The sequence below is a fragment of the Wolffia australiana genome, chromosome 14 (assembly GCF_029677425.1).
Source record: "Wolffia australiana isolate 7733 chromosome 14, ASM2967742v1".
NCBI lineage: Eukaryota > Viridiplantae > Streptophyta > Magnoliopsida > Alismatales > Araceae > Wolffia > Wolffia australiana.
Window position 1 is genome coordinate 4,803,450 of NC_135848.1, and position 26,846 is coordinate 4,830,295.

Genomic DNA, 26,846 nt, shown 5'->3' on the forward strand with positions numbered 1-26,846 from the left:
AGAGTGAGAGACAGGGATGATGAGAGAAATAAAGAGATAAAGATACGCAGAGTGATAGAGAATGAGATAGGGGGAGAATGAGAGATATTGAGACATAATGAGTGAGAGGGACAAAGAGAGAAAGAGTGAGAGAAAGGGAGAATGAGAGAAATAAAGAGAGAAAGAATCGCAGAGTGATAGAGAATGAGAGAGGGGGATGATGAGAGAAATTGAGACCGAGAGAGAGTGCGAGAGTGAAAGAGTGAGAGTTAGGGAGAAGGAGAGAAATAAAGAGAAAGATACACAGAGTGATAGAGAATGAGAGAAATTGAGACTGAGAGAGAGTGGGGAGAGTGAAAGAGTGAGAGTTAGGGAGAATGAGAGAAATAAAGAGAGAAACAATCGCAGAGAGGGAGACAAAGAAAGAAATTGAGACTGAGAGAGAGTGAGCGAGACAGCGAGTGAAAGACTGAGAGAAAGAGAATGAGAGAAATAAAGAGAGAAAGAATCGCAGAGTTTTAGAGATTGAGAGAGGGGGAGAATGAGAGAAATTGAGACTGAGAGAGAGTGAGAGAGTGAAAGAGTAAGAGATAGGGAGAATGAGAGAAATAAAGAGATAAAGATACACAGAGTGATAGAGAATGAGAGAGGGGGAGAATGAGAGAAATTGAGATTGAGGGAGAGTGAGAGAGACATGGAGTGAAAGAGTGAGAGAGAGAGGGAGAATGAGAGATATGGAGAAAGATAAAGAGTGAGAAAGAAGGAAAGATTAAGACAGAATGAGTAAGAAATAGCGTGTGTTTCAATTTTTCAGATATAGAGAAGGAATAATAGACAATGAGACAGAATGAAATACAAAGAGAAAAGATAAAGAGTGAGAAAGACAGAGAGAAATTTAGAGATATAGGGAGAAACTGAAATACAAAATTAAGATGCAACCCCATGTATAATGTATATACAATCATGCATTATACAATTCTCTTCAACTAGAAACTCAGTATAGTGGGCAATATCACATATGAACTAAAATCACAAGATAGCAAAAAACACAATGGAAAGAACTTGAATTGAGGAAGAAAAAAATTGAAGCTACTAACTACAGATACTTTAATTTGAAATAAAATTCTTTGAATAAATGCAACCAGAAGGGAAATTTCATCATTTTAATTAGCATGAATAAGATGAGAATTGAGAATTGGCGGATGAAGAAGAAATATGAGAAATAGCAAAAGAGGAAGAAAAATAAATTTCCAGGGCGAAGGGGAAGAACGAGAAGAAGAACTTACCCCTGTCTGCCGTCCGCCGATTCCACCTTTGCCGCCGTCCGCCGATGCCGCCAATCGCCGTCCGCCGTCCACCATCTGCCAGACCCTTTGGTTCCTGTATTTTCGATTCAATCTTTCGAATTGAAAGAGATTTGAAAGTTTCCAATCAAAATACATGAAATACTGTTTTCAATGTTGGATTTCGGAACTCGATATCCAACATCAAAAACCGATGTCGTCATCCTCCCCCTTGAGACGGAGGCAGATGATGATATCTAGACGGATATCAAAATCGGATATCGGCACTATAGCAACCGATATCCGACACCATATCCAGATATTGATAAAAATGGATACTGGAAATTCTCTTTTCGGTATTCGATACAGCATCTGTCCCGATACCGTCTTCCGATACCGGAATCGGGACGGGCGAACACTACATGGAGGACATATTTACATTGAAATATTTGTCTCTTTATACTCCCCTGTTACCATTGACATGGTAAGTCCATCTAACATGTAATTTATTTGCTGGGAAGTAAAAAACAGACATTGTTCCAAAACTAGTCATCATTAGCGTCCACATCTTGAGTTGACAACGCCAATCTCGACATCGTCATACTCCTTCGAGGAATGACAATGACTGTTTCACTGTGTCTTTCATCATCTTACCCAGGTTTACAAAGGGATAATAACCATAGGCGATGACGATGACGACTTGCCATCGTCACCAATGATGGCAAACACTACTTTCAGAACAGTTATAATATAATTCAAACACTATTTGCAGGACATTTTTTATATCCATAACAGCAAACACTATTGTCAGGACACTTGTTGTCGGTGGACCGGGTCCGGTTCAATCGAACCGGGTTCAGTTGGGCAAGAATCCAACCGATTTTTTTTTTACCGAATTAATTTCGTGTTTTAAATCGTTCTGTTTTATTCTGTTCTTTTGAACGGTTCTAGATCGGCTTGTGGAGAAGGGCGAGGTCGGCAGAGATCTACCGTCGGCGGAGAGATTCTCGCTGGTTGTTAGTAGGAAGGATCTTCTCTTCGATGTTGAAGAACTCCGATCGAGTATCATCAGTCGCTCGTGGCAGCTACGCACCGGTAATTCCTCGTTTGCAATCTCTGATTCTTTCTCTGATGTTTTTTTTCTGCTAGAATGTCGCCATTGTGCCCTAGAAATCAATTTCGAGAAAGCAGATAGGATTTTCGAGGGAATTTGGATTGTTCCGCCTTGTGTCGATGTTTTTTGTGCTCGGTGAAGTGATGGAGTCCTGAGATGTGTTCTTCATTTAGATTTGGTTGCTCATTCTCTCTGTGTTGCAAATTCATCAGTTAATTATTGGTATTTTAAATGTCTTTGTGTATTTCGAGGGTTTGGCATGATTACTACCTGGCGGATGCAATTGTATTGGTTGTTGGTTTGGAGAACGCTGCAAGGAGTGACATAAAAAATCTCTCAAATAGCAGCGAAGTATACTTTCTTAATATTTTAAAAAATTAGGTTGGTTTTCGGACTATCGTATTTACCTTGAATTAATTAGGGGGAGATACATACGCCGGGAAGTCATTTGGGAAGATGAATTAACCTCCAGTGATTTCTGACCTCGGTTAGAATTGAGGAGACGTGAAGATCTACGAGGGTTCATCAAATGTAAATCTTCTATTGATTGCCGTCTTGGTTGTATCGTGGATGGATGGAAATGGAGACGAAGTAATGGAAACCATTTTTGGGAGCTTCTTGTATTAAATGAAATTTAAATGGGAAAGCTTATACGAAGATATTTTTGCTGAAAGATTAATAAGAGCTCAAAAGAGGCTTTTTTGTTTTTTCAGCCCATAAACACGTTTCTGCCGGATAGATTTAATATGTTCCTTAAATTTCTATCAAGAGAGTTTAGACTATGTTCCTCAGAAGATCATTGCACCCCTTTGTTTCTTCATGTGATGTATGGTTCGGCGCCAGTCAATGTCATCATTGATGTTGTTGAGGAAGCTAAGATTGACAAACTTTTTGGTGATTGACCATGATAATGATGTCGACAAGGTTACCATTGACGATGACGGGGTATTACAGTAGGTGGAGGCCATTTGTCAATGTCAGTCTTCAACAGAGTAAAATTCTTGTTCAAAAATATGGTGTTGACTGAAATTTTCTTCATGTACGGATGGTTGACTATGATGACTACATTGAAGCCTGTTGACGCTGATGATGTCATCAGTTAACTATCAAGGTCAATGGAACGGAATGTCACACATCAAAGCCATTGGGACATGCTGAACCCTAATGTCTTTAATTTAAAAATATTTCTTATATTTTCATGAATTTAGTTTGACCCTACCTGGCCTTATCCATTGTTTTTTGTCCAGAAATAGAACCTGGAGTATCATGCCTCCGAAGAGGAGTTCGAGCATGTCTTATACTCCTGGTCATCAAAGGGGGGGAGGTTCTAGTGGATTCCATTCCCCTATCGTAATTTTCCTCTTTGTATGTGCCCTTACGCCGTTGGGCTTCTTGGCGTCACGGATAATCCGCTCTAAGGGTATTGATGGTTAGTCTTTTGTAATAAGTTTATAGCATAATTTTCGTCATACCACTTGACCTGTATTTCTCTACATTTTTTATATGGTTCCTATTGTATCTGGGGTATTTCATCATTTTTTTACCTGATAGGGGTATTTTAGTCATTTTCAATTCTACTTGTATTTCCCGTTAAATAGGGTTTAGGATTGCAGTCATGATTTTAATTGGAATGGTTCTGGGTCTCTATCTCTCTCTCTCCGGACTAGAAGCTGATGTCAACTCCATCTCTAATTCCTGGCAATGTCCACGTTATTGTTATCTCTCCTCTAGGTGACATCCGTTCAACCGACTCCTCTCCCCTTTGACTTGAATGCGATATCCACTATATCTCTAGTCCATGGCTATGTCCATTCCTCCATCACTCTTCTATCCCCGTCTCATTACTCCTCTATCTTCGAAAATGTTTGGAAAAAATACCGAAATAGTTTTGCAATTCAACCTTAGGATCAGACGCGTGCTCTTTCTGTGAAATTGTTGTGTAAGTAATTTACTATGGCTAGATTTGGTTTCAAGCGGTTGTTACACCTGACAAGGAAAACTGGTGAATGTGTTTGGTTTGTTTGAAAGGCAGGATCGATTGTATTTTGCTTGTTAACCACAGGTCCTCCTAAAACTGAACTTGGTCCTCTCTTGTCGGTTTATTTTGAAATTGGCAGTGAATGTCGTAGATAGCTTTTAGCACTGAAATTTTCTGATTTATGTCATAGATGTCAGTTGTTTTCAGAATTGAATCCGAAATTCTATTGTTTAATGATGAATGGACTTTTTTTTTTCAGGCGAAACAGACGGGTTAAATTTATCTGGTCGACCGGTATTTGATAAAGACAACACTTTGATAAAGGAACTATTGATAGTTTCTTTTTCTCTTAACATTTCGTTTTTTTCCAGATTGATTGGAGAGAGAAGTTAGCCATGCAAAGCATGAAATCTTTCTTTACCAAGGAGGTGGCTGAATTTTCTTCAATTTGCGCTCTCAGTGGATTTTCTGTGGTAAATATGACATTTATCTGTCATCTCGAGTTTTTGTTGGCAGGTGATAGATTCCATCAATACTGCAAAGAATGAACTTGGTCCATGGAGTCTTGATAATGTGAGAAGAAACTCTCTGCCATCTTCCTGGGTAATTGACGGTTTGAACAACCATGGCAGTGTAAATAGTTCTGTGTCAGAGGTAGGTGATCATGTTTTTTATTGTAATCATTCCCCAATTTTAATATAATAATGATGAAAATTATTCGCATCATTCATTTTAGGGCCCCAAAAATTCAGGTTCAGTTACAGGACAAGATGAAGTACTTGCTGAGAAGCAATCTATTTTGGCTTCAGCCAGAAAACTGCCAAAACAAGGCAAGGAAAAAGGTGTCATTTTCTCGTTACAAAATCTTTTGAGTAGTTAATAAATTTACCTATTTTTCTGGAAAATTCAGGAAGCTTTCAAATCGATTCTGAGACAAAGATAATGCGCCGGGTAACACTGTGTTTCTTTAATTATTTATTTTTTGTTGTATGTTGGATATTTTATTTTTTGAAATTATCTTTCGATGGTCGCTTCCAGCAACTAAGGGAGAAAAGGCGCTTGAAGAGAGCAACGGATTTGATCAAACCCGACGTAGAAACAACCATTCAACTAGAAAATGCCGCCATTGAGCGCTCGAAAGCTGTTGACTCCTCAGTTCTCGGAAAGTACAGCATCTGGCGGCGAGACAATGAAAACGAAAATTCGGACACGATGGTACACCTGATGAGGGAACAAATAATTATGGCACGTGTTTACATAATAATTGCCAAGTCAAGTAACAAGATCGACCTCTTCCAAGATCTGTTGCATCGCATCAAGGAAAGTCAACGTGCGCTAGGAGATGCGAGCTCTGACCTTGACCTTCATCACAGGTCTTCCCTCACTTGTTAAAACCATAACGTTGAATATTCCTCAGTTTCGTGACATTTTCTGTTCAAACCCAGTTACCCAGAAAAGGTCAAAGCCATGGGTCAACTCCTCTCTAGAGCTAGAGAGCAACTGTATGACTGTAAGGTGGTGGCTCAGAAATTGAGGGTGATGCTTCAATCAGCAGATGAGCAAGTGAGGAGCTTGAAGAAGCAGAGTGCCTTCTTAAGTCAGCTGGCAGCAAAGACAATCCCCAGTGCCATTCACTGCCTCTCTCTGCGGTTGACCATCGACTACCACCGCCTGCTGCCCGAGAAAAGGACGTTCCCCCTGAGCGAGAACCTTGAAAACCCCAATCTTTACCACTATGCTCTCTTCTCCGATAACGTACTCGCCGCTTCGGTGGTGGTCAACTCAGCGGTCTCAAATGCCAAGGTCAGCTTCTCTTTCATTTTCTTTAATTCTGTGGTTTTTGCGTTTACCCCCTTTAGTCATCTAAAGAGGAGAAAGTCACTGTGTAGCCCTTTTTTTCAATTCATGGAAGAAATATAACGCCATTAGTTTCTTAAATTTCCTCTCCTTTTGTGTAATTTCCCATCTTTCTCGATGAATCTGGTCGGCTTTCTCGTTCTCCATTTTGATTAATTGACGTGAACTAAATGATACCCTCCGTTGTCCTATTTTTCATTTTCTAAAAGTTGACATAAATAACCCATTCGTTATTTGTGCTGCAGGAGCCCGAGAAGCATGTGTTCCACCTGGTCACCGACAAACTAAACTTCGCAGCCATGAAGATGTGGTTCTTACAGAATCCACCAGGCAAGTCTACAATCCACGTTGAAAACGTGGATGACTTCAAGTGGCTCAACTCTTCCTACTGCCCAGTCCTTCGGCAGCTCGAGTCGGCCGCCATGAAAGAGTACTATTTCAAGTCAGATCATCCTGCTTCCATCTCCGCTGGCGCCGCCAATCTCAAGTACAGGAACCCTAAATACCTCTCCATGCTCAACCATCTCCGGTTTTACCTGCCCCAAGTCTACCCAAAGCTGGACAAGATCCTCTTTCTTGATGATGACATCGTCGTTCAAAAGGATTTGACCGGGCTTTGGTCCGTTGACCTCAACGGGAAAGTCAACGGTGCGGTGGAAACTTGTGGAGAGAGTTTTCATCGCTTCGACAAGTATCTCAACTTCTCCAACCCCCACATCGCCAGAAACTTCGATCCAAATGCCTGCGGTTGGGCTTACGGCATGAACATGTTTGATCTCAAGGAGTGGAAGAAGAAGGACATCACTGGGATCTACCACAAGTGGCAAAACATGGTGCGTCTACCCTCCCTCCTTTTTTATTCAGGTGTTTAATGTTTCAATGCTTACCATGTTTTGGCACAGAAACTTTATTTAATTTTCTCACTTGTCACGACAAATGGGCATGCTTTCACATTTTTTCTGAAATTACATGATTGGACATGTTTTACCCACATCCTATATTTGGTGTCAGGCTTGCTTACAAAAAATGGTGGCATTCTCTTCTGTAGGCTAAGGCATCGGCAACAATAATAGTGATGACAAGCGTGTCATCATCATCCCCATCATCCTCGTTTTTCGGTTGATGAATCGTCATCGTCATTGTCAGTTGATGATTCTACTTACCCCAGACATGGAGGATGATAATATGACTATGTAATCATTCTCCATCAGCTCTAGTTCCCAATGATGAATGAGGAATAGGCGATGACATTTAATCATCGTCAACCTGTTTCAGAGATTCGCGATCATTGTAGTCCTCATCATCCAACTAGGGGTGTTCTTGGCAATTTCATCTGCCGACAGTAGTGGACGTGTGCACTTATCTCTTACCGTTCTTTTTTTTTTGAAAAATACTCTTTTACCATTCTTAAACTGCAATTCACATCATATTTTAAGTCTCAAGTTTTCTTATTTAAAGTCACGCGTAGAAAATCAACATCATGGATTTGGTTCGTGATTACGTGATTATCTTCTTCCTGCTTGATTACGCTGAGTGAAGAAATTGAAAAACTGAAGACAGGGTGATAAAAGTGAAAATTATCTGCTTAGTGAAGAAATCCCCAGTTCATGCTTAGCGAATAAATCACTCTTTCTTCCCTCTTCCAAACTAGAAGTTACTCAGGCTTGCGTAATTAACTCATTAGAAATTGGATTTTGATTAAATTGCAGAATGAGGACAGGGTGCTGTGGAAACTGGGAACTCTGCCACCAGGGCTGTTGACTTTTTACAAATTGACTCATCCCCTGGACAAGTCTTGGCATGTGCTGGGCCTGGGCTACAACCCGAGCATCGGCCGGGCCGAGATCGAGTCGGCGGCCGTCATCCACTACAACGGCAACATGAAGCCGTGGCTGGAGATCGCCATGAGCCGGTATAAGCTCTACTGGACGAGGTATGTCAAGAATGACCATCCCTATTTGAAAAACTGCAACTTCAACAACTAGCAAAGACATGGTGGGTGTGGTAGAGCGAGAGAGAGCAGCGGTAGCAGTTCTTGTGATGTTGTGATCATTTCTCTGCTGCAGATGATGAGGTTTAATTCTTTTGTTTAGTATTTGGGTGATATCTCATTGTTTGGATTTTTCAACAAGCCAAGTTCAACAACTATTTGGTATATATATATATATATATATATATATATATATATATAGAGAGAGAGAGAGAGAGAGAGAGAGAGAGAGAGAGAGAGCAGTGGTTGGGGTTCTTATGATGTTGAAATTATTTTACTGTTGCATATGATGAAGTAGAAATCTTTTGTTCAGTACTTGGGTGATCTCTCAATGTTAGGATTTTTTCAATAAATCAAGTTCAACAACTATTTGGTATATAATTAGAGAGAGGGAGAAGTGACTGGGGTTCTTATGATGTTGTGATTACTTTACTGTGGGATAGGGATCGGCACGCTTCATCCATCACGTCACATGTCACCGTGACGGAAACGGAACGGTGACGGTTTTAGGGGTCCGTGACAGTGATGGTGACAGATGACGAAGCGGTCGTTACGGTGACGGGGTGCCCCGGACGCCTGACGGAATGGCCGCCATGGATGACAGTTGTGATGGAATTTTTGAAAACATACAAAAATCATAATTTTTAAGCTGTCCGACAGCTGAGATTTTGCCATGTGACATCGCCATTTCGATTTACTGGCATTTTGCACAGAAGTCCCTAAAAATAATTGGAGATATACCCCTCCAATTCTCTGTCCTCCAAATAGTGTTTTATTCACGTCACCAGCGACAGTGATGCCGTCGCGGTGACAGGGACGTGATAGGACACCCTATGGAGGGACGTGTGACGGGAACGTGATGATTTTTTTGCATATACTGGGAAGCGTGACGGGACGCTGACGTGACGAAAGTTTCGTCTCGTCACCGTCCACGTTTCATCATCGGTTCCATCACCGCCCCCTATGCCGATGAGGTTCAGATGCACATGTAGAAATAAAAAATTAAAGATCAGACATCGAATATTGAAACAAATAAAGGTGTGACGCAAAAAATGCGAGCTCCAGATGGAGATCGATCAGGAAATGGCCGAACGAATTGAGGAATCAATCAAAACCAAATCCAAAGAAATTGAAGGCCTCGTAACGTGCAGAAGCGAATCTCTTCTGATGTTTCACTCAATTTCCAAGAGGGGAACAGAACCTGAATCTGTAGCCCCTACGCAACCCCTTCATGTCGACGCCGCCCAAACGTTCCCGTCGGACGTGCAGGAAACGGGTAAACCGCTGCTCCCAACCAGCGTCCTATCCGGCAGCAGTCAGCAGCAGTATCTGCACCAAAGAGGGAGTTCGGCGATGGGATTCGGGTGGTGGGGAGGGGGCACGGGCGGCACAGAGGGGGCACGGTAGGCCGGTGGAGGGCGGGGTGGTGGCTGGGAGGGGGCTCGGAAGGCCGGGGGAGGAGGGCAGGACGGCAGCGAGGAGGGGGCTCTCTCACTCTCTCTCTTCTCTCTCACTCTCTTTTCAGCCAATCAGAGGCCAGAAGGGTACACCAATTCCTATTTTACTAGTATAGATTTGGATTTTTCAATAAACCAAGTTTATCAAATATTTGGAATGGAGAAATGAAGTGCTTGTTATGATTTTCTATTATTTTTCTGTTGATGAGGTTTAATTCTTTTATTCAGTAGAAAGGTGATCAAAGACACTTCAAACAGAGAGAGAGAGAGAGAGAGAGAGAGAGAGAGAGAGAGAGAGAGAGAGAGAGAGAGAGAGGGAGAAACTTAAATCTATGATCTGAGAAACCCAGAAATCAAATGATTTCTGCAAGAAGATCAAGAAAGAAGCAAAATACTGTGCGCCAAGTGCAGAGTAGATGCCTAATGAGGGTTTCAAGTTAACTCCAAGAAAAACATAGATGAAGTTATGACCTTCCTCGCCCTCTGAAGCCTCCACCTCCACCTCTGCCACCGAACCCTCGACCGCCGCCTCTCGGCGGCCCTCTCCCACCACCTCTCGGCCCTCCTCGTCCTCGGAAACCGCCACCGCCACCACGGCCGCCTCGCCCGCCACCTCTTCCTCGCCCCCCGCCTCTTCCACCTGCCAGAGCCTGTCCCCTGAGAGAGAAATTATAGTAAACCTCAGCAGATAGTGTGATGATCAGATCATGATCTTATTTTGATGCCCAACCCAAAAATAACTTTGATAGAACACATTTATTTTTTACTCATTTGGGTGTTAAGCTGCCATAAATAGTAAAAACCATCCAATGCCGACAGAATTACTAGATTAAATCAGGGGGAATAGTAAAAAAGTTTATACTTTGAACTTGATCTCATACGTCTAACCCTGATGAGCAATAATCAGATATTACACTATGTAATGTGATGTGATGTGATGAGAGAAATTACAGTAAACCTCAGCAGGTAATGTGATGATCAGATCATGATCTCATTTTGATGCCCAACCCAAACTAACTTTAATAGAACACATTTATTGTGTAATCATTTGGGTGTTAATCTGCCATAAATAGTAAGAATCATCCAATGCTGACAGAATTACTAGATTAAATCAGGGGGAGTAGTAAAAAAGTCTATACTTTAAACTTGATCTCATACGTTTAACCCTGATGAGCGAAAATCAGATATGACACTGTGTGTCCGATTGGATATCTATGACCCATAAATGTGATAATACTCCAATGTTCAAAGTACGTCAAGAAAGGAGAAATTTTTACTAAAAAATGAAGCTGATTATTTTCTGAAAAAAAAGCAAGAATGGAGATGATATCGTCGCCATTAGAACAGTTTCTTCCCATTTAACTGTTAAATCTAATAAAAAATAAAAATCGTATACACTAGTCTTTCCAGATTATCATTTTCAGTACATCTAAATGATCGATATTTGATCGGCCAAAATTTTCATTAAATTTTGAATGAGGAGAGATGAAAGTCCTACTTGGGTTGCGGAAGGAATCTAGAAAGGGGCAGCAACTTGGCCGGATCAATGTAAAATTTATCCCCCGATGAGTACGAACTGGCGATTATCCCCTCCATCATCTTCACCGAAAAGAGCTGCAAAAAAAAAAACCAAAAAATTCCATCATTCCGAGCAGAAATCCCTGTAAAAAGAAAAAAACAAGCTCAAGAACACGATCTCACGGATTCATTGATCGGACCGAAAATCTCGTCCACCTTCCCGATCTGCGTCTTATTCTCGAGGTAAATCGGCGCGTTGAAATACGGAATTTTCTCGTTCGTCAGCTTTGTGACGGCGTCTCCTTCGCAGGCATGAAGGAACGCCGAAACCTCTGATTTAACCCAAAGAAACAGAAACCAACGCGGCTCATCATTCACAGGAAAGGATCAGAGTTCGAGTGTTTTGGAACAAAATCGGAAGAAAATCATGGCCGAAGAACAGACCTACGACCTCGGCAGGAGGACCTTCGTCACGGAAGAATCCGCCGCCGCCGCCGCGGCCGCCAAATCGACCGCCGCCGAAGCGACCGCCGCCGCCGCGACCGCCGCGGCCGCCGTCTCTGCCTCGGAAGCCGCCGCCGCCCCTCGGAGGCCGCATCTCGCCTTCTTCTGAGCTCCCTCGTTCGCCTCGAGGAGGGTTAGGGTTTAGGGTTTATCTCCCTCCCTCTGCTCTTCTTCACTTCCCTGATATGGGTAAGATGAGGGTTCATGCTTCGTAGATATAGCCTTGGCCCAGGCCCATTGTTGAACAGTTTTATCATCTGTTTTTAGGTGAGCAATGATACGGTGAGTTATCAACATCTACCCATGTCTCTCTCTAGCTTTTCTCTTAATGCCCAGATGCCCATCATTTATAAGTATCTCTCTTTCTATCTATCTCTCTCTCTCTCTGTTTTGGGTTTGGTGTATAATTTTGTGAATCTCTCTATACAGCTATATGTACATCTATATGTACATGTCATCTATATCTATCTCTCTCTCTATATATATGTACATCCAGATACCCATCATCTATATGTATATCTCTCTATCTATCTTTGAAGTATATATGTTGGTATCTCTCTCTCTGTCTCTCTTTTGAGTTAGGTGTATAATTTTGTGAAACTCTTTATACAGCTAGATGTACATTTATATGTCATCTCTCTGTCTGGCTAGATGTGAATCTGGTATCTCTCTCTCTATCGATCTAGCTTGATGTAAATGTATACATGTATCTGTCTCCATCTAGGTTGATGTACATTTATGTGTAGCTCTCATAATATGGTACATTATGTGACCGATTTAATTTAATCATGCCTCTGTGTATCTTTACGGGTATGTATTTATTGGTCTCTCTCTCTCTCTAGTTGGATTTATAATTTTATGAATATCAATTTACAGCTAGATGTACATCTATGCTTATCTCACTCGGTATCGAGCTATATGTGTCCCACTCTAACTGGTGTAAATCTGGTGTCTCTATTTATCTAGCTTGATGTAGATATGCCTATATTTGTCTCCATCTAAGTTGATGTACATCTACGTTCATCTCTGTCTATCAAGCTTGATGTGCATCTATGTGTATATTTCTCTATCTAGCTTGGCTCTGAACAGTTCATGTAGGCGGCAGCACTCAGTCGAGCCCCAAAGTCCCTCACCAAGATCCGATCCTTGAGCCCTCAATCCCTTCCCTACATCACTAATAACAGAAGAGAAGTTAATATTATTTACCACTTCAATGTATTTTTCCATCATCTCCCAACCCCATGCACAAGGTCATTATCAAGAAAAAGAATGACAATAGCATTAATGCCTCCAAGAGACATTAATGCATTAAAAATCGGGGTTACAAATGTCATTTAAGATTTTTTATTCAAGCAATAATACTTACAAATTTCCTTAAAACACAAATCAAGTAAGGGTAGAATCCATTGAGTGCAGGTATTGAAAAATTGATTTTTCAGTCCTTTTATGTTTTTAGGAGGTGTATATATTTTTAAGGAGTCATATCTAATTTAATGAGCACAAACTAGTGAAAATAATTTCACAATAAGTCCAAAAGATAAAATATTTATCATATATAAAGCTAATTTACCCATATTTTATAGATTGCATTTGGGAATTATGTGGGTTTATTTAGTATGAAATACTAATGAAATAACTAAAATACTTTCCTACCATTGTTCTGGCAGTGCCCTGTGGTGACTGATAGCAGCAGGTGTGCATTGGGATTTGTAAAAAAAATCATTACTAACTGTAATGGAAATAAACAAGAGATACATAGTCTAAAGTGTCAAAATGGAGTGAGAGTTGTGGATAAATATTATTGATTGTAAATGAAATTGATGGCCGATACAGACCAGCAGAAGGCAGATGTAGTGGTCTTCTCCTGCAAGGCGAGTATCTACGCAATTCTCTAGGAGATAACCTATTAAAACGGACAGGGAGATCATATTTGAAAATAGATGATATTGCACAAACCTATTTATCCCATGCCCAACGGAGCCAACTAATGTTTTATTTTCATAGTTCTTGATCATGTTTCCTACTAAAAAAATCTAGATGATTCAAGAATGGACCCAAACCAAATCTGAACTACGCGCCTTTCTGAGGCCACCACTGCATCTGCCTTCTCCTGAAAGGTGAGTATCTACGCAGTTCTCTAGGAAGATAACCTATTAAAATGGACAGGGAGATCATATTTGAAAATAGATGATATTGCACAAAACTATTTATCCCATGCCCAACGGAGCCAACTAATGTTTTATTTTCATAGTTCTTGATCATGTTTCCTACTAAAAAAATCTAGATGATTCAAGAATGAACCCAAACCAAATCTGAACTACGCGCCTTTCTGAGGCCACCACTGCATCTGCCTTCTCCTGAAAGGTGAGTATCTACAGTTCTCTAGGAAGATAACCTATTAAAATGGACAGGAGATCATATTTGAAAATAGATGATATTGCACAAACCTATTTATCCCATGCCCAACGGAGCCAACTAATGTTTTATTTTCATAGTTCTTGATCATGTTTCCTACTAAAAAAATCTAGATGATTCAAGAATGGACCCAAACCAAATCTGAACTACGCGCCTTTCTGAGGCCACCACTGCATCTGCCTTCTCCTGAAAGGTGAGTATCTACGCAGTTCTCTAGGAAGATAACCTATTAAAATGGACAGGGAGATCATATTTGAAAATAGATGATATTGCACAAACCTATTTATCCCATGCCCAACGGAGCCAACTAATGTTTTATTTTCATAGTTCTTGATCATGTTTCCTACTAAAAAAATCTAGATGATTCAAGAATGGACCCAAACCAAATCTGAACTACGCGCCTTTCTGAGGCCACCACTGCATCTGCCTTCTCCTGAAAGGTGAGTATCTACGCAGTTCTCTAGGAAGATAACCTATTAAAATGGACAGGGAGATCATATTTGAAAATAGATGATATTGCACAAACCTATTTATCCCATGCCCAACGGAGCCAACTAATGTTTTATTTCATAGTTCTTGATCATGTTTCCTACTAAAAAAATCTAGATGATTCAAGAATGGACCCAAACCAAATCTGATCTGCGCGCCTTTCTGCAGGCCACCACTGCATCTGCCTTCTCCTGAAAGGTGAGTATCTACACAGTTCTCTAGGAAGATAACCTATTAAAATGGATAGGGAGATCAGATTTAAAAATAGATGATATTGCACAAACCTATTTATCACATGCCCAACGGAGCCAACTAATGTTTTATTTTCATAGTTCTTGATCACGTTTCCTACTAAAAAATCTAGAGGATTCAAGAATGGACCCAAACCAATCACTCTGCAAAAATTTATGAAAACAAAGTTTAAGGGTGGGTTTTTTTTCTTGTCCCATAGTCGTTGAAAATTTCAAAATGAATGGCACAAAAATCCACATTTGAGTTTTCACCAGTCACATTTTAAAATTTGGACGTGAATTAACAGTAATGTATACAAGTTTGAAATGTATTTTTTACTTCATCAAATCAAGTTTTGCCACATAAATAGGTTTATTTAATGGGTTTGGTGCATTAATTGGGACTTACATCAGGAAATTTATCAATCTTCCATGTGTTTGACATCATGTTGCACTTATTACAATTAAAATTATACATTTTAATTCAAGTGTTAATTCATGATTAGTGCAACGATTGGGGCTACTAATTGTTGGCAACAACCAATTATTGGTCACACCCAATGATTGACCACAATCGAGTGCATCAATTCAATAAGTCGCACATCAGAATATATTGTAATCAAGCGAATTTAAACCCACAAAGTGTTAAAATAAATCTAAAACATATAGTCTAAAGTTCAAAATTAGTTTGTTTACCAACTCGATGTCAAACAATCTATAAGAATCCCAAAATTCGAAATTTCAAAATATCATTCTTAAAATATGATCGATTATTTTCAGCCATGATAACAAGAATATATGATCTTTATAAAATTTTAATATTAAAAAATGTGATGTTAGTTGAATACATAGTAAATTACTTATGATTACCATACATCTGGTTTAAGCCCATCATTGAGCAGTTAATGAGTTTAGGACATATCAAGCTGTCAATAATCAATCATTAAGATGGCCCCTATTGTGAACAAACAATACATAAAAGGCATCAAAATCAGGAAAAGGTATGAATAATTTGTTTTATAATTATGAGAAATGACTTTCATGGAGACTCATCAAGAAGTCCTTATTGAGATTCTGGTTCTAATCCATGGAGCTTCGCTCAATGTGGATGCTAGAGAGCAATGTCATCCTACAACATGGTATGCTCCATTGGTTGGAAGCTGACTTCAAGCCATGGAAGCTTATTCCCATTATTTCACAAATAAAAGGACCACACTGTGGCCTAAACCTAGAGGATCGGCCTTGAAGCCCTAACCTAGTACATCATTTTGTCAAAAAGTAAGTAATTCCAGGCGTTTAATTTTATTTAGTCATCATCATTCGATGATGCATTAGTGTTGAAATTTATTTTTCAGATCAGTTTCATTATTTTGGATAATGCATCCAACAACATACTAACATCCGTATCCATTGGGGAAGAACTCAAGGAATTTTTTCCTTGATTTAGTGCGGATTATCACATTTCTAGAGTCCCCATGTAAACAACCTTATCCCCCATGCTATCTTAAATGGAGAAGTTGGAGCAAGAAACATCAACAATGAAGAAAATGAAGATGCACCAATAATGTTATTACATTAGTGATTTCACTCCCAAACAAGCTGATGTGATGCAGAATGAATGCCCTATTGATGCGACACGCCCGCGACTGGGATTGATCGGCGCGTGTTGCAACACAACAATTTGGCCAACTATTTCAATGAACGGATGATGACAAGAAGAATGCAGTCGATGCAGGAAAACACGAAAACAATAGGCCATCGCAAACGTGGAAATTGGCTCTTCTGGTTTGACGGGATGGGCTAGTAAGGAACAGGTGCCTTGAATGCCGGCGAGTGACTCGAGACCTACGCATGGGTGCCCCAGTCAGGGTTGAAGCCTTCACTTAGAAGTTAGTCATGGGTGGCTAGTTCTCTACCGGAGTATTCCCGTTGTTGGGTTCTATAGGCCTAGATCTGGATGAATAGAACAAAATGATGCGCAGCGGAAGACTTTTTGCGAATCGAACGGCATCGACAAAAACCATTAAAACGAAGTACCTTGCACGAATCTCATTCGTGATTTCTTTGATCCCAGAGTGAGATGAGTCAAGCTGCTCAAGTGTGCAGCCTCTAGACGTATCCACGCGGTCCTCGGCGCGTCGGATCTCCTCCTTCTCATTGACGAGCCCCATTCTTTCTCCGTCGGCGTCGTTACGTCGTCCTGATCACATCAGGGATGGAGAGGGGGTGTGGGGAGAGTGGAGAAGAAGGGGAAAGGCCCCTGAAAAATTCTGGCCTGGGTGAATTTCGTTCAGGGCCTTCCCCTATTTATACTAAGTGGGTATTTTTCATAAAACCCCCAAAACTTAAGTATATCTTCCAACGTCCAAAAGACCATTTGCGTGTGACCCTCTAGGCACATGTATCAGTCTAGTTAACGACTCCAGTGGCCTAATAGCCTTTATTGGCCTTCCAAAATTAATTAACTATATCATCATATAGATTAATTAATGTCGGATCGATTTAACCCAATCGATAGGTCGAGACTCTGACACGTGGGGTGCCAAGCTACACCTCGTGTCCAAGAAGATACAAAGGAGTGTGTATCGACTCACTCATGGAACCTGTTCATCATCGATTACCATGTATGTATAATCCTTCATCCACTTGACGCTCCTTGGACGACTTAGGGTATGGTCAACTGTCAAACCCTAATCAATCATCCGAGTTAGTACTGATGCATTCGGAAATCATCGGAGAACTCTTCTCCGATATTTCACTGCCTTGGCCAAGGACTTCATCGCATCATCTTCCTTGAGCTGTCACCTCTTATACCGAGGGTGGACGATCCCATCTTGACCACTCAATCACCTTCGTGTACTTCTTGATGCACCCGAGCGAAGACCGTTTAGAATCCCATGATTAGAGACTCGTTGGCCATATCCAAAGTACAACCGTCCGTCCACAAGATGTCTTTGGTGTCTCAGGTCTAAGGACCACTTACACAACCATGACGTGAATCAACCGGATTGACAGTTCACTATAATACCATTCAGGGATTCATACGGATCAATTCAGTGAACTCTTTCCCCTAAAGAGCACCCACTATCTATCATTAGTGTCGCCACACTAATGGCTACGGGACCGGCCATACTCATCATATGAGTGAGGCTAGATAGTGCTATTCTATCCGGAAACTTTGATGTCCTTCTCGCGTATCCTTCGAATAGGAATGTTTAGAACACATGCATAAAGACTAGTGATCTCCACATTAAGATCTCATCATAATTCACTAAGTCTGATCATGTATTCATGGACTTCATTATACGCATCACACGTGCACTATAATGAATATGTTCTATTAATGAATATGGAATGAGATGTGGAATTTGTGATTGGCTTGACGACCACATATATTTCCATCACGCGTCCCAAGCGGGTCCCTATCAACTACACCACCTGGCTAATGACGTGGGGGGGGGGGAGAAGGCACAGGGTTGAGGGAGGTGAAAGAAACATGCATAGGTTATCGGAAGAGGCGATTCACATGCAGTCGGTGTGAGAGAAAAGTAAATAATGCCAAGTTAGGGGAAAGAGTGGACACGCTGACTTGAATGGATTATGCTCCTGCGATTGCGCTTGTAGCACGACCCGGTTGGTGGAGAGTCAACCAGTAAGCTCCTTGCTAGCTGTAGTGCGGTCGTCATCCACCGTGATCGAGTATCGTCGACGGTCACGAAGCTCTCGAGAAAGGTGACTAGTTGACCAACGGTGGTAGCCAGCGATTCTTAACGGCTTCCCCCTCCTCAGAGCCAGGACTTAGGATGACTGAACGGCTGCACTCTGGGATTGCACAGACGGGTCAACCAGCAAAGAAACCAGGGGAAGGAAGCACCGCGGGATGGTTGGATTAGTCGGCGGGAAAGATGAGAGGGGGGGAGGAAGGGAAGGACGAGAAGAGGAGGACTGAGTGATGTATAGAGGAGTTTAGAGGCAGGATCAAGAGAGAGTTATGAGGAGAAGAGTGGGGGAAGATCGCGGGGTGGAGAACGAGATTGGTGAGAATGCAAAAATAGGAACGGTGGGTGGAATTTCAGGGGGAAGATCGGGGAAAGGGGTCGTCGGAAGAACAAGGAAGAAAAGGGCCAAGAGAGATAGAGGGAGAAGAGAGGGTAGGATCGCAGGGTGGAGAAATGGGTTGGTGAGAGAGCGGGGAATTGAGGGTAGGGGGAAGAGATCAAGGGGAGAGAACAAGGGGGGTCGACGACGATGGAGGAGAGAGAGGTGAGGTGGTCATCGACAATGGAGAAGAGAGGGGAGAAATGGACGAGTCAACGATGATGGATGAGAGAGGGAGAAGGGGGTCGCCGACGATGGGGAGGAGAGAGGAGAAATCAAGGGGTCGACGGAAGAGGAGGAGAGGGAGGGAACTCTCAAGAAACCATTCTTTCTTCTTAAAAATTCCCTCACCAGAGTGTAGGGCATCTCTCCCCTCTCATAGGGTGGGGGAAGGGGATGCCCTAATCCACGCAGTTAGGGTGGCAATTAAACTAACGGTGCCAACCCAGTGTCGGTATGAGTTCAGAAAATAACATGGTAAGAAAGAAAAAAAATAAACAAACGCGGAGTCCCCCAATGCACGTGGGTAGTTCCGCCAAAGCAACGAAAAGATGAAAACAACATAGTTTCATGGTTGACGAAGAAGATAACTCACACGGTGTATTTGAATTGCGGATCCTTGGCGTCGGCTCGGGTTGCGCGGTGAGGTTGTTTGTGGTCTGGTTTTGGTTCACTTGGATGACCCTCCATCACCTATGCTAGCTACAAACAAGATGGATACACACAAGATGACATGTGGTGTAATGCACACAAAGCTCTCGGCCCATGTTACATTTCTTTAACACTTTTTTAGCATTGGGAGTTCAGCCACACTACAAGAGGATTCTTACAGGTGTGTGCAATTTTCCTTGTGGGTAAAGAGACACCTAAGTATGAAATAATCTTGTATGGTGCATCCATACTTAGTATTTTTCTTCTTCCTTTAACTTCCACATTACAATTCATGCTCTGATGAGGTTACAATAAATTTTACCAAGTTCATAAGCGGTATTTTACTATGATGATGTTATTAAGAATGAAGTAAGCCCTTGAGTTTGTTGAAGGAGCTCAGTACATATTTTGGGTTCTATGGCCATGCTTGACTAGAGACTTGAATGATTCCCACAGTTGAAAACATATACTTGATTGTAATTGAGTTTAAAACATGATGATCAAATCACCTTGGCACAAATCAAATCTATGATTTCTTAATTCCCACTATTTTCTCATTCATGTAGCCTCTAGATGTATCCACTTGATTCCCTAGGATGTCAGATCTCCCCGTCCATCTCAATGATCTCCATTACTGATCCATCATCATTATTACATCATTTGATTGCATCAAGTGTGGAGGAGAGGCAAGGGGAGAATGCATAAGAGTGATGAAGACTTGAATAATTCTGACCCTGGTGAATTTCATTGAGTGATTTGTTAATTTTTATAAAAACCACTAAACTTCATATATATCTTCCAACATCTAAAAGACCACTTGTCTGTTACCTAGGCCCATGTGTAATTCTGGTTAATGACTCCAATGGCTAATTATCCTTTATTTCCAAACCTTACTAGTTATCAATATCAATAAATATTATTAATTAATGACTAATTTAACCCAATCGATATGTTGAGTTTTTAGCCCGTGGGATCCCAAGCTACCCCTCGTGGTCTAGAAGATACAAGTGACTATCATGAATATCCCATGAAACCTTGTTGTCATCACTTACTGTGTAAATATAATCCCTCATCACCTTGTCACTTCTAGGACAACATAGAGTATGGTCAATTATAAAATTTTAATACATCATCTGTATTAAATTTGTGCTAAATCTGATGGAGGACCATCCAGCGGACACCAAGCCCGGACGTCTCCAATCACGACGAGCTGCTCGCACCAATGCTCACGACCCGGAGTTTAAGTACTCCGCGTAAATTATCTTATCTTCCCTTTTATTTGTTTGTTTTGTCTTTTTCGTTCTTGGATTTCATGAACTGGGCCGGTGTTGGGCCTTGTCCTTGTCCTGTTTCTTTATTTTTATTTTATTTTCAATTGTAAGGAGAGGCCAAACCACATCTCGTGACGGTTCTTCCTCCCCCACGTTCTCACTTGACACCTATCCTCATTATATAAGGGGATAGCATGCCCAAGGGTCTACGTTGTATAAGGCCATTATATAAGGCCAAACCAGGGTCTACGTTGAAAGCTTCTATCGTAGAACTCATTCGAGAGGGCTTGGTAGTCTTAAGAAGGGTTCGGGTGGGGGGTTCTCTTTTTTAAGAATAAGGCGCGGAAGCGGTGAATATATGAGGATTCAGACGAGCGTGAAGATTAAGATGAAGACGAGCGTTCGAGCCGCTCACTAGCTAGTCGGACTAGTGGTAGGGGGCCCGACCGTAACCCTGTCTTTCGAACTTCTTCCAAATCAAGAAAAATGGGCAAGTTGGTTCTGAAAGAAAGATTGAGTGCGGCCTGTAGATAAAGCAAGCACATGTCACGCACAGTCGGGTTAGTGAAGGTTTGAGTCATTTGTTGAAGAGAGTTTCCAACTCTTGTCTCCACCATATCGTAGTTAGTGTGTAGAGAGGGTTGGCTAGCCTCGCCCACGTCGAGATTACTCCGTGGTTAGAGCCCGTGTCGTCACGTCGAGATCACTTTGTGGCGTCGTGTTTCAATGACCCGTCGAGATCACTCTGGGTTGCTTAAAGATTCAAGAAGCCGTTCTTTTCTTGAAGCCAACAAGCCCTCCGTCGAGATCACTCCGAAGGGTCTCAAGGATTCAAGAAAGCGTCATCAAGGGAGAAGCATCGTCAACCATCGCAGTCGAGATCACTCCGGGTACGCGTCGCCGTCGTTCCTCCCCAAGATTCCACCAACCGCCTCCAAGAACCACCCCTTTGCAGACCAAGAACGCCCTCTCCTTGGGAATCTTGGGTTGTTAGGCCCCAAGAAACATCCAAGAAACCTCTTCTTGGAGGCTATCGTCCCCACCGCCACCGTCGTCCGCTGCCGCCATTGGCCTCCACCAAGATCCAGCCAAGATTCGCCTAGAACTCTCCAAGATCCCTCCAAGAAGATCAAGAAACGCCCCTCTATCACAATCTTCTTGGGTGGTTATTTTCAAGAATCCTCTTCTTGGAGGCTATCGTCCCCGCCACTGCCATCGTGCGCCGCCGCCATCGCCCTCCACCAAGATCCATCCAAGATTTGTCCAACACTCTCCAAGAGCCCTCCAAGAAGATCAAGAAACGCCCCTCTATCACAGCCTTCTTGGGTGGTTATTTTCAAGAAACCTTCCACTCGGAGGTCTCGCACCATCCCCCGCCGCCGCCGTCGTCCGCTGCGATCCTGCTGTCGACTCACCTTCGTCCATCGGTCAACTACGGTGCTTCCCACGTCGTGGACTATCGTCAAATCAGGTACCTCTCAGTCTCCCCTCCATTACTTCCAGTATTATTACCTGTCTCCATTGCCATCTTCCGCTATCTGTTCCTCTGCCCTGCTTTATTCTGATAATTATTATAGGATAGCCACCATCGTTGAGAGATAGGTTTCTTCTTTGTGGTTGAAGATTAATCGTTGATCCTTAGGCGTCGAACATCTTCGGTCCGTCAAATGCCCCTCGCTCCTTAGACGTCTTAGTTGGTCCAACGGGAACTCCGAGTGATTGGTATCGACTTCCATCCCTGTCCGTGTTGTCCGAATATTGCTCATTTAACGGGAACTCTCTCAACTCGACATTCATTCATTTAACTACGAAACAACTCATCATCTTTTTTTCCTGTGACGTAATACGAGCCGATCGATCTCGGCCGTCGTCGTATTACATCAAAATCATTAGAGAACTCTTATTTGATATTGAATTTCCTTGGTCAAGGAATTTATTACATCATGTTACTTGAAATTTCTACTCTTAAATTCATGCCAAAAAATTACATATTGAATACTGAATTATTTGTATTTAGATTGATGTAATTGAGCGAAGACAGTTTAAACTTTCATGAATAGGAGCTCGTAGGTCATAGTCATAGTACAACTATCCATACACAATATATCGTCGGTGTATCAAGTCTAAGAACCACTTATATAATCGTGACTTGAACAACACTAATTAAAATTTTGGCATAATAACACTTAGGGATTCATAAGAATCATATTCATTGAACTCTTTTCCCTAAGAAGTAATGGATATTATGTGGCCTCCAAGCATATCACACCACCATGTTTATTTAAGTTCATTGAATAAAATATTTATGTTCATTATGATTATGTGTGATGTTTATAATGAAGTCCATGAATACATGCAATGGATTACTGAATTATGATGAGATAATTATACAATGATCACTATTCTTTAAACATGTATTCTAAATATTCCTATTCGATGGATAGTCGAGACAATCATCGAATTATCCAGATAGAATAACACTAGCTGATCCTAATTATAATAAGTATAGTTGATAATGTGGCTATTAGTGTGGCAACACTATGGACAGATAGTGGGTGCTCTTTAGAGAAAGAGTTCACTGAATTGATCCGTACGAATCCCTGAATGGTATTATACCTAAACGTGAATCATGTAGATTCAAGTCACGGTTGTATAAGTGATCCATTGACCTGAGACACTAAGGACATCTCGTGAGTGGACGACTACATTTTGACTATGACTTATGAGCCTCTAATCATGCTATTCAAATAAGTTATAGATTGGATGTAGTAAGATGCTTACGGAGATGATTGAGTGGTCAAGACGGCATCATCCGCCCTCTGTATAAGAGGAGATTGACTCGATGAAGACGATGCATAAAAATCACTGGACATGGTAGTGAGGATATTGGAAAAGACGTTCTCCAATGATCCCGTTACACATCAGTACTAATTGAATGAGGGATTAGGGTTTGACGATAAACCATACCCTAACTCATTTGAGAGTCTCGCGCGAATGATTGATTATACATATACGGTAACTGATGACGGTAAAGGTTCCATGAGAGAGTTCGAGGCTACCCAATATCTTCTAGAGCACGAGGTATAGCTTGGCTCCCCACAGGCTGGAAAATTAACCTATTGATTATGTTAAATCGATCCTTATTTAATTAATCTATATGTCAATATAATTAATTAATAAGGTTGGTCAATAAATGATATTGGGCCACTAAAGTTATGAATTAGAATGATACATGGGCCTAGAGGGCCACTAAAGTTATTAACAAGGTCATAAGGGCATTGGTGGATATATTTTACTTTGTAGGGTTTTTGAAAAAAACCTTAAGTGAAATATAAAGAGGGAAAGTGGTCTCATTTTAAGCACCCATGAAAGTTTGATTTGAGAGCCCCTCCCATTCTTCATTCTCTACATCAACCAAGGTGAGAGTCTCAAGAAGAGTTGAAGACGAAGAGGTGAAGATCCAAGCGCCGAGTGATCGTGTGGATACTTCTAGAGGCCGGACGCGTGAACGGCTTCAGAATGACCTCAAAGTAATCATGTCAAGGGTGGAATAAGTTCCTCAAAAAGGTACATTCAATAATTCGTTTTAAAGGTCGATTGTGAATCGATCGACATGCTTACGCATCCATGGAAACATGTTTTCCATGGCGAACCAAAGCACAAAACCCAACAAGTTCTCAATATTTGTCCTTCGGGTAACTACACTATATGCTACGGGATTTCTCATACTTATCATATGTGTGGGATTATAGTACTAATCCATCTTGACATTTTGATTTCCTTATAAAATATCCCATGAATACAAGTATTTAGTATATTTGTTTGAATACTAGTGATCTCCTAATAATATCATAGTAATTCACTTAGTTTTTTATGTAATTATAGACTTTATTATTAGCATCACATGTTAATTATAATGAATAGATTTTATCAATGAACATTTAATGGTATACGGAATGTTTGATGGATTGCATGCCGCTCATGTCTCCATCGAAAGTTGCTTTATTATGTTATCAAATATTTCTCTAGATTTTTTGTAAACAATCTTGACTAGGGCACCAACATAGTGACTCTTCTTTATCGAATATCATCATTGATGGAAGTATATGTGGTTGCCAAGCCAAATATATTTTTTCCACATCTCTTTCATTATTCATTAATATAATCTTTTCGGTATAATCCATGTGTGATGTTTGTGATGAAGTCCATGAATGTGTACATCTTAGAGAAATTATTATAAGATTGTAATATAGATATCATTAGTCTTTAAGCATATGTTTTAAATATTTCTATTCAAATATTCCTCGAGAAGCACATCAACGTATCCATATATAATAACACTATCTAGTCTAGCTCATACAATGAGTATGTCCGACCCCTTATAAATTAGTGTGGAGACACTAAAGATAGATAGTGGTACCCTTTAGTGGAAAGAGTTCACCTAATCGATAGGTACAAATTCTTGAATGATATCATACAAAATTTTCAATTAGGTTGATTCATGTCATGGTTGTGTAGGTGGTCCTTACATCTGAGACACCAAAGACGTATTGTGTATGAACGATTGTACTTTAGCTATGGCGTACGAATTCGTAGTCATGGATTTCTAAATAATCTTAGTCTAGGTACAATAAGAAGTTCATGAAGATGATTGATTGGTCAAGATTGGATTGTTCGCCCTCAGTATAAGAGAAGGCTAAAAAAATCGGATGTAATAAATTCTTTTGCCAAGGTAATGAAATATCATAAAAGAATTCTTTGATGATTTCTAGACGCACTAGTACTAACGCGGATGATTATTTAAGGTTTGATAGTTGACCATATCCTACGTCATCCTAGGAGAATCAAGGGGATTTGGGTCTAAAAATAGTCGGTAATCGATGAGAAACATGTTCCTTGAATGAGCCAATAGATTCATTTGATTTTTGGAAGAATTTCTTGAAATGCCAATCTATTGTGTACCTTAAAAAGAATGATGGTATGATGTTAAAACCCATAATTGAAATATAAATATTTTATTTATGGGGCATAAATTTTATGGGAAACTTTCCTCCATCATATGGGCATGACAAAATTCTGATGGCGATGGATTATGTGTCTAAGTGGGTTGAAGATATTCCCTCAAGGACAAATGACCATTAAGTAGTATTAAAGTTTTGAAGTTAGAATATATTCTCCCAATTTGGGTATCCTAGAGCGATCACAAGTGATGGTGGATCTCATTTTAATAACTCATATTTCAGGTAACTCAAGAAGTACGAGTTCACCATAGGATGGAACCTCCTTACCATCCCCAGGCCGATGGCCAGGTTGAAGTTTGCAACCGGGAAAAAAAGATCCTTAAATAGCTCATATGGCTGGATGGTAAGGATTGGAGTGAATTATTGCCCGATACATCATGTTCTTCTAGAACCACCTATAAGGGACCGATTGGGATGTCCCCTTATAGACTGATATTTGGGAAAGCTTGTCATCTTCACGTGGAGATCGAGCACCAAACTTAATGGGAAATACAGAAATTAAACCTCTATTTAAAAGATATGAAAAAAAGCCGCATTCTACATTTGCAGGAGCTGCAAGAGTTGAGGAACAAGGCATATGGGAACTTGGTAATTTAAAAATCCGAAATGAAGGATTTTCATGACCAAAAAATAAATCAGAGAAATTTTTATGAAAATCAGGAAGTTTGGCATCATAACGATTGAAGTTATTTTTGAGGAAGCATAGGAGCAGCTAGGATGGACCGTTTATTATAGTTAAACAATTTGATTATGGACTTTTTTATTTCATGTTGAAACACAATACAATAATTCAAAGTAAATAGTAAGAGATTGAAGCCATACCTGGAGCTCAAATCTGAACAGGATGAAGTTACTGTGGACCTACACAATGAGCTGGCGACATGATCTTACACGAGTCAATCCTCGTAGTTGATAACTCAGATTTTGGGGTATATTGGTGATAAAACAATCACTAGTTATAGTCGTTTAGGTTTTCTGAATTAAGACAACA

The 26,846-nt window shown here is 40.8% G+C and overlaps 2 protein-coding genes across 5 annotated transcripts; one reads left to right on the plus strand and one right to left on the minus strand.

Annotated features, from left to right (window-relative positions):
• The first annotated feature begins 2,199 nt into the window (after positions 1–2,199).
• Positions 2,200–8,315, plus strand: LOC144711589 (polygalacturonate 4-alpha-galacturonosyltransferase-like). 4 transcript variants are annotated; one of them, XM_078585561.1, is made up of 11 exons: positions 2,200–2,357; positions 3,624–3,805; positions 4,614–4,648; positions 4,726–4,782; positions 4,871–5,008; positions 5,091–5,196; positions 5,265–5,305; positions 5,393–5,727; positions 5,800–6,157; positions 6,457–7,044; positions 7,921–8,315. In XM_078585561.1, the coding sequence occupies exons 2-11, from the start codon at positions 3,643–3,645 to the stop codon at positions 8,194–8,196; spliced, it is 2,097 nt and encodes a 698-aa protein (XP_078441687.1). In that variant the 5' UTR covers positions 2,200–2,357; positions 3,624–3,642; the 3' UTR covers positions 8,197–8,315. The 4 variants fall into 4 exon arrangements, with proteins under 4 accessions (XP_078441687.1, XP_078441689.1, XP_078441688.1 ...); XM_078585563.1 differs by having other exon boundaries at positions 5,091–5,184; XM_078585562.1 differs by having other exon boundaries at positions 3,624–3,796.
• Positions 8,316–9,996: 1,681 nt separating this feature from the next.
• LOC144711591 (H/ACA ribonucleoprotein complex subunit 1-like protein 2) lies at positions 9,997–11,865 on the minus strand. The gene is made up of 4 exons (XM_078585565.1): positions 11,621–11,865; positions 11,360–11,508; positions 11,157–11,272; positions 9,997–10,315 (listed from the first exon to the last, which is right to left on the minus strand). The coding sequence occupies exons 1-4, from the start codon at positions 11,772–11,774 to the stop codon at positions 10,123–10,125; spliced, it is 612 nt and encodes a 203-aa protein (XP_078441691.1). The 5' UTR covers positions 11,775–11,865; the 3' UTR covers positions 9,997–10,122.
• Positions 11,866–26,846: the final 14,981 nt, after the last annotated feature.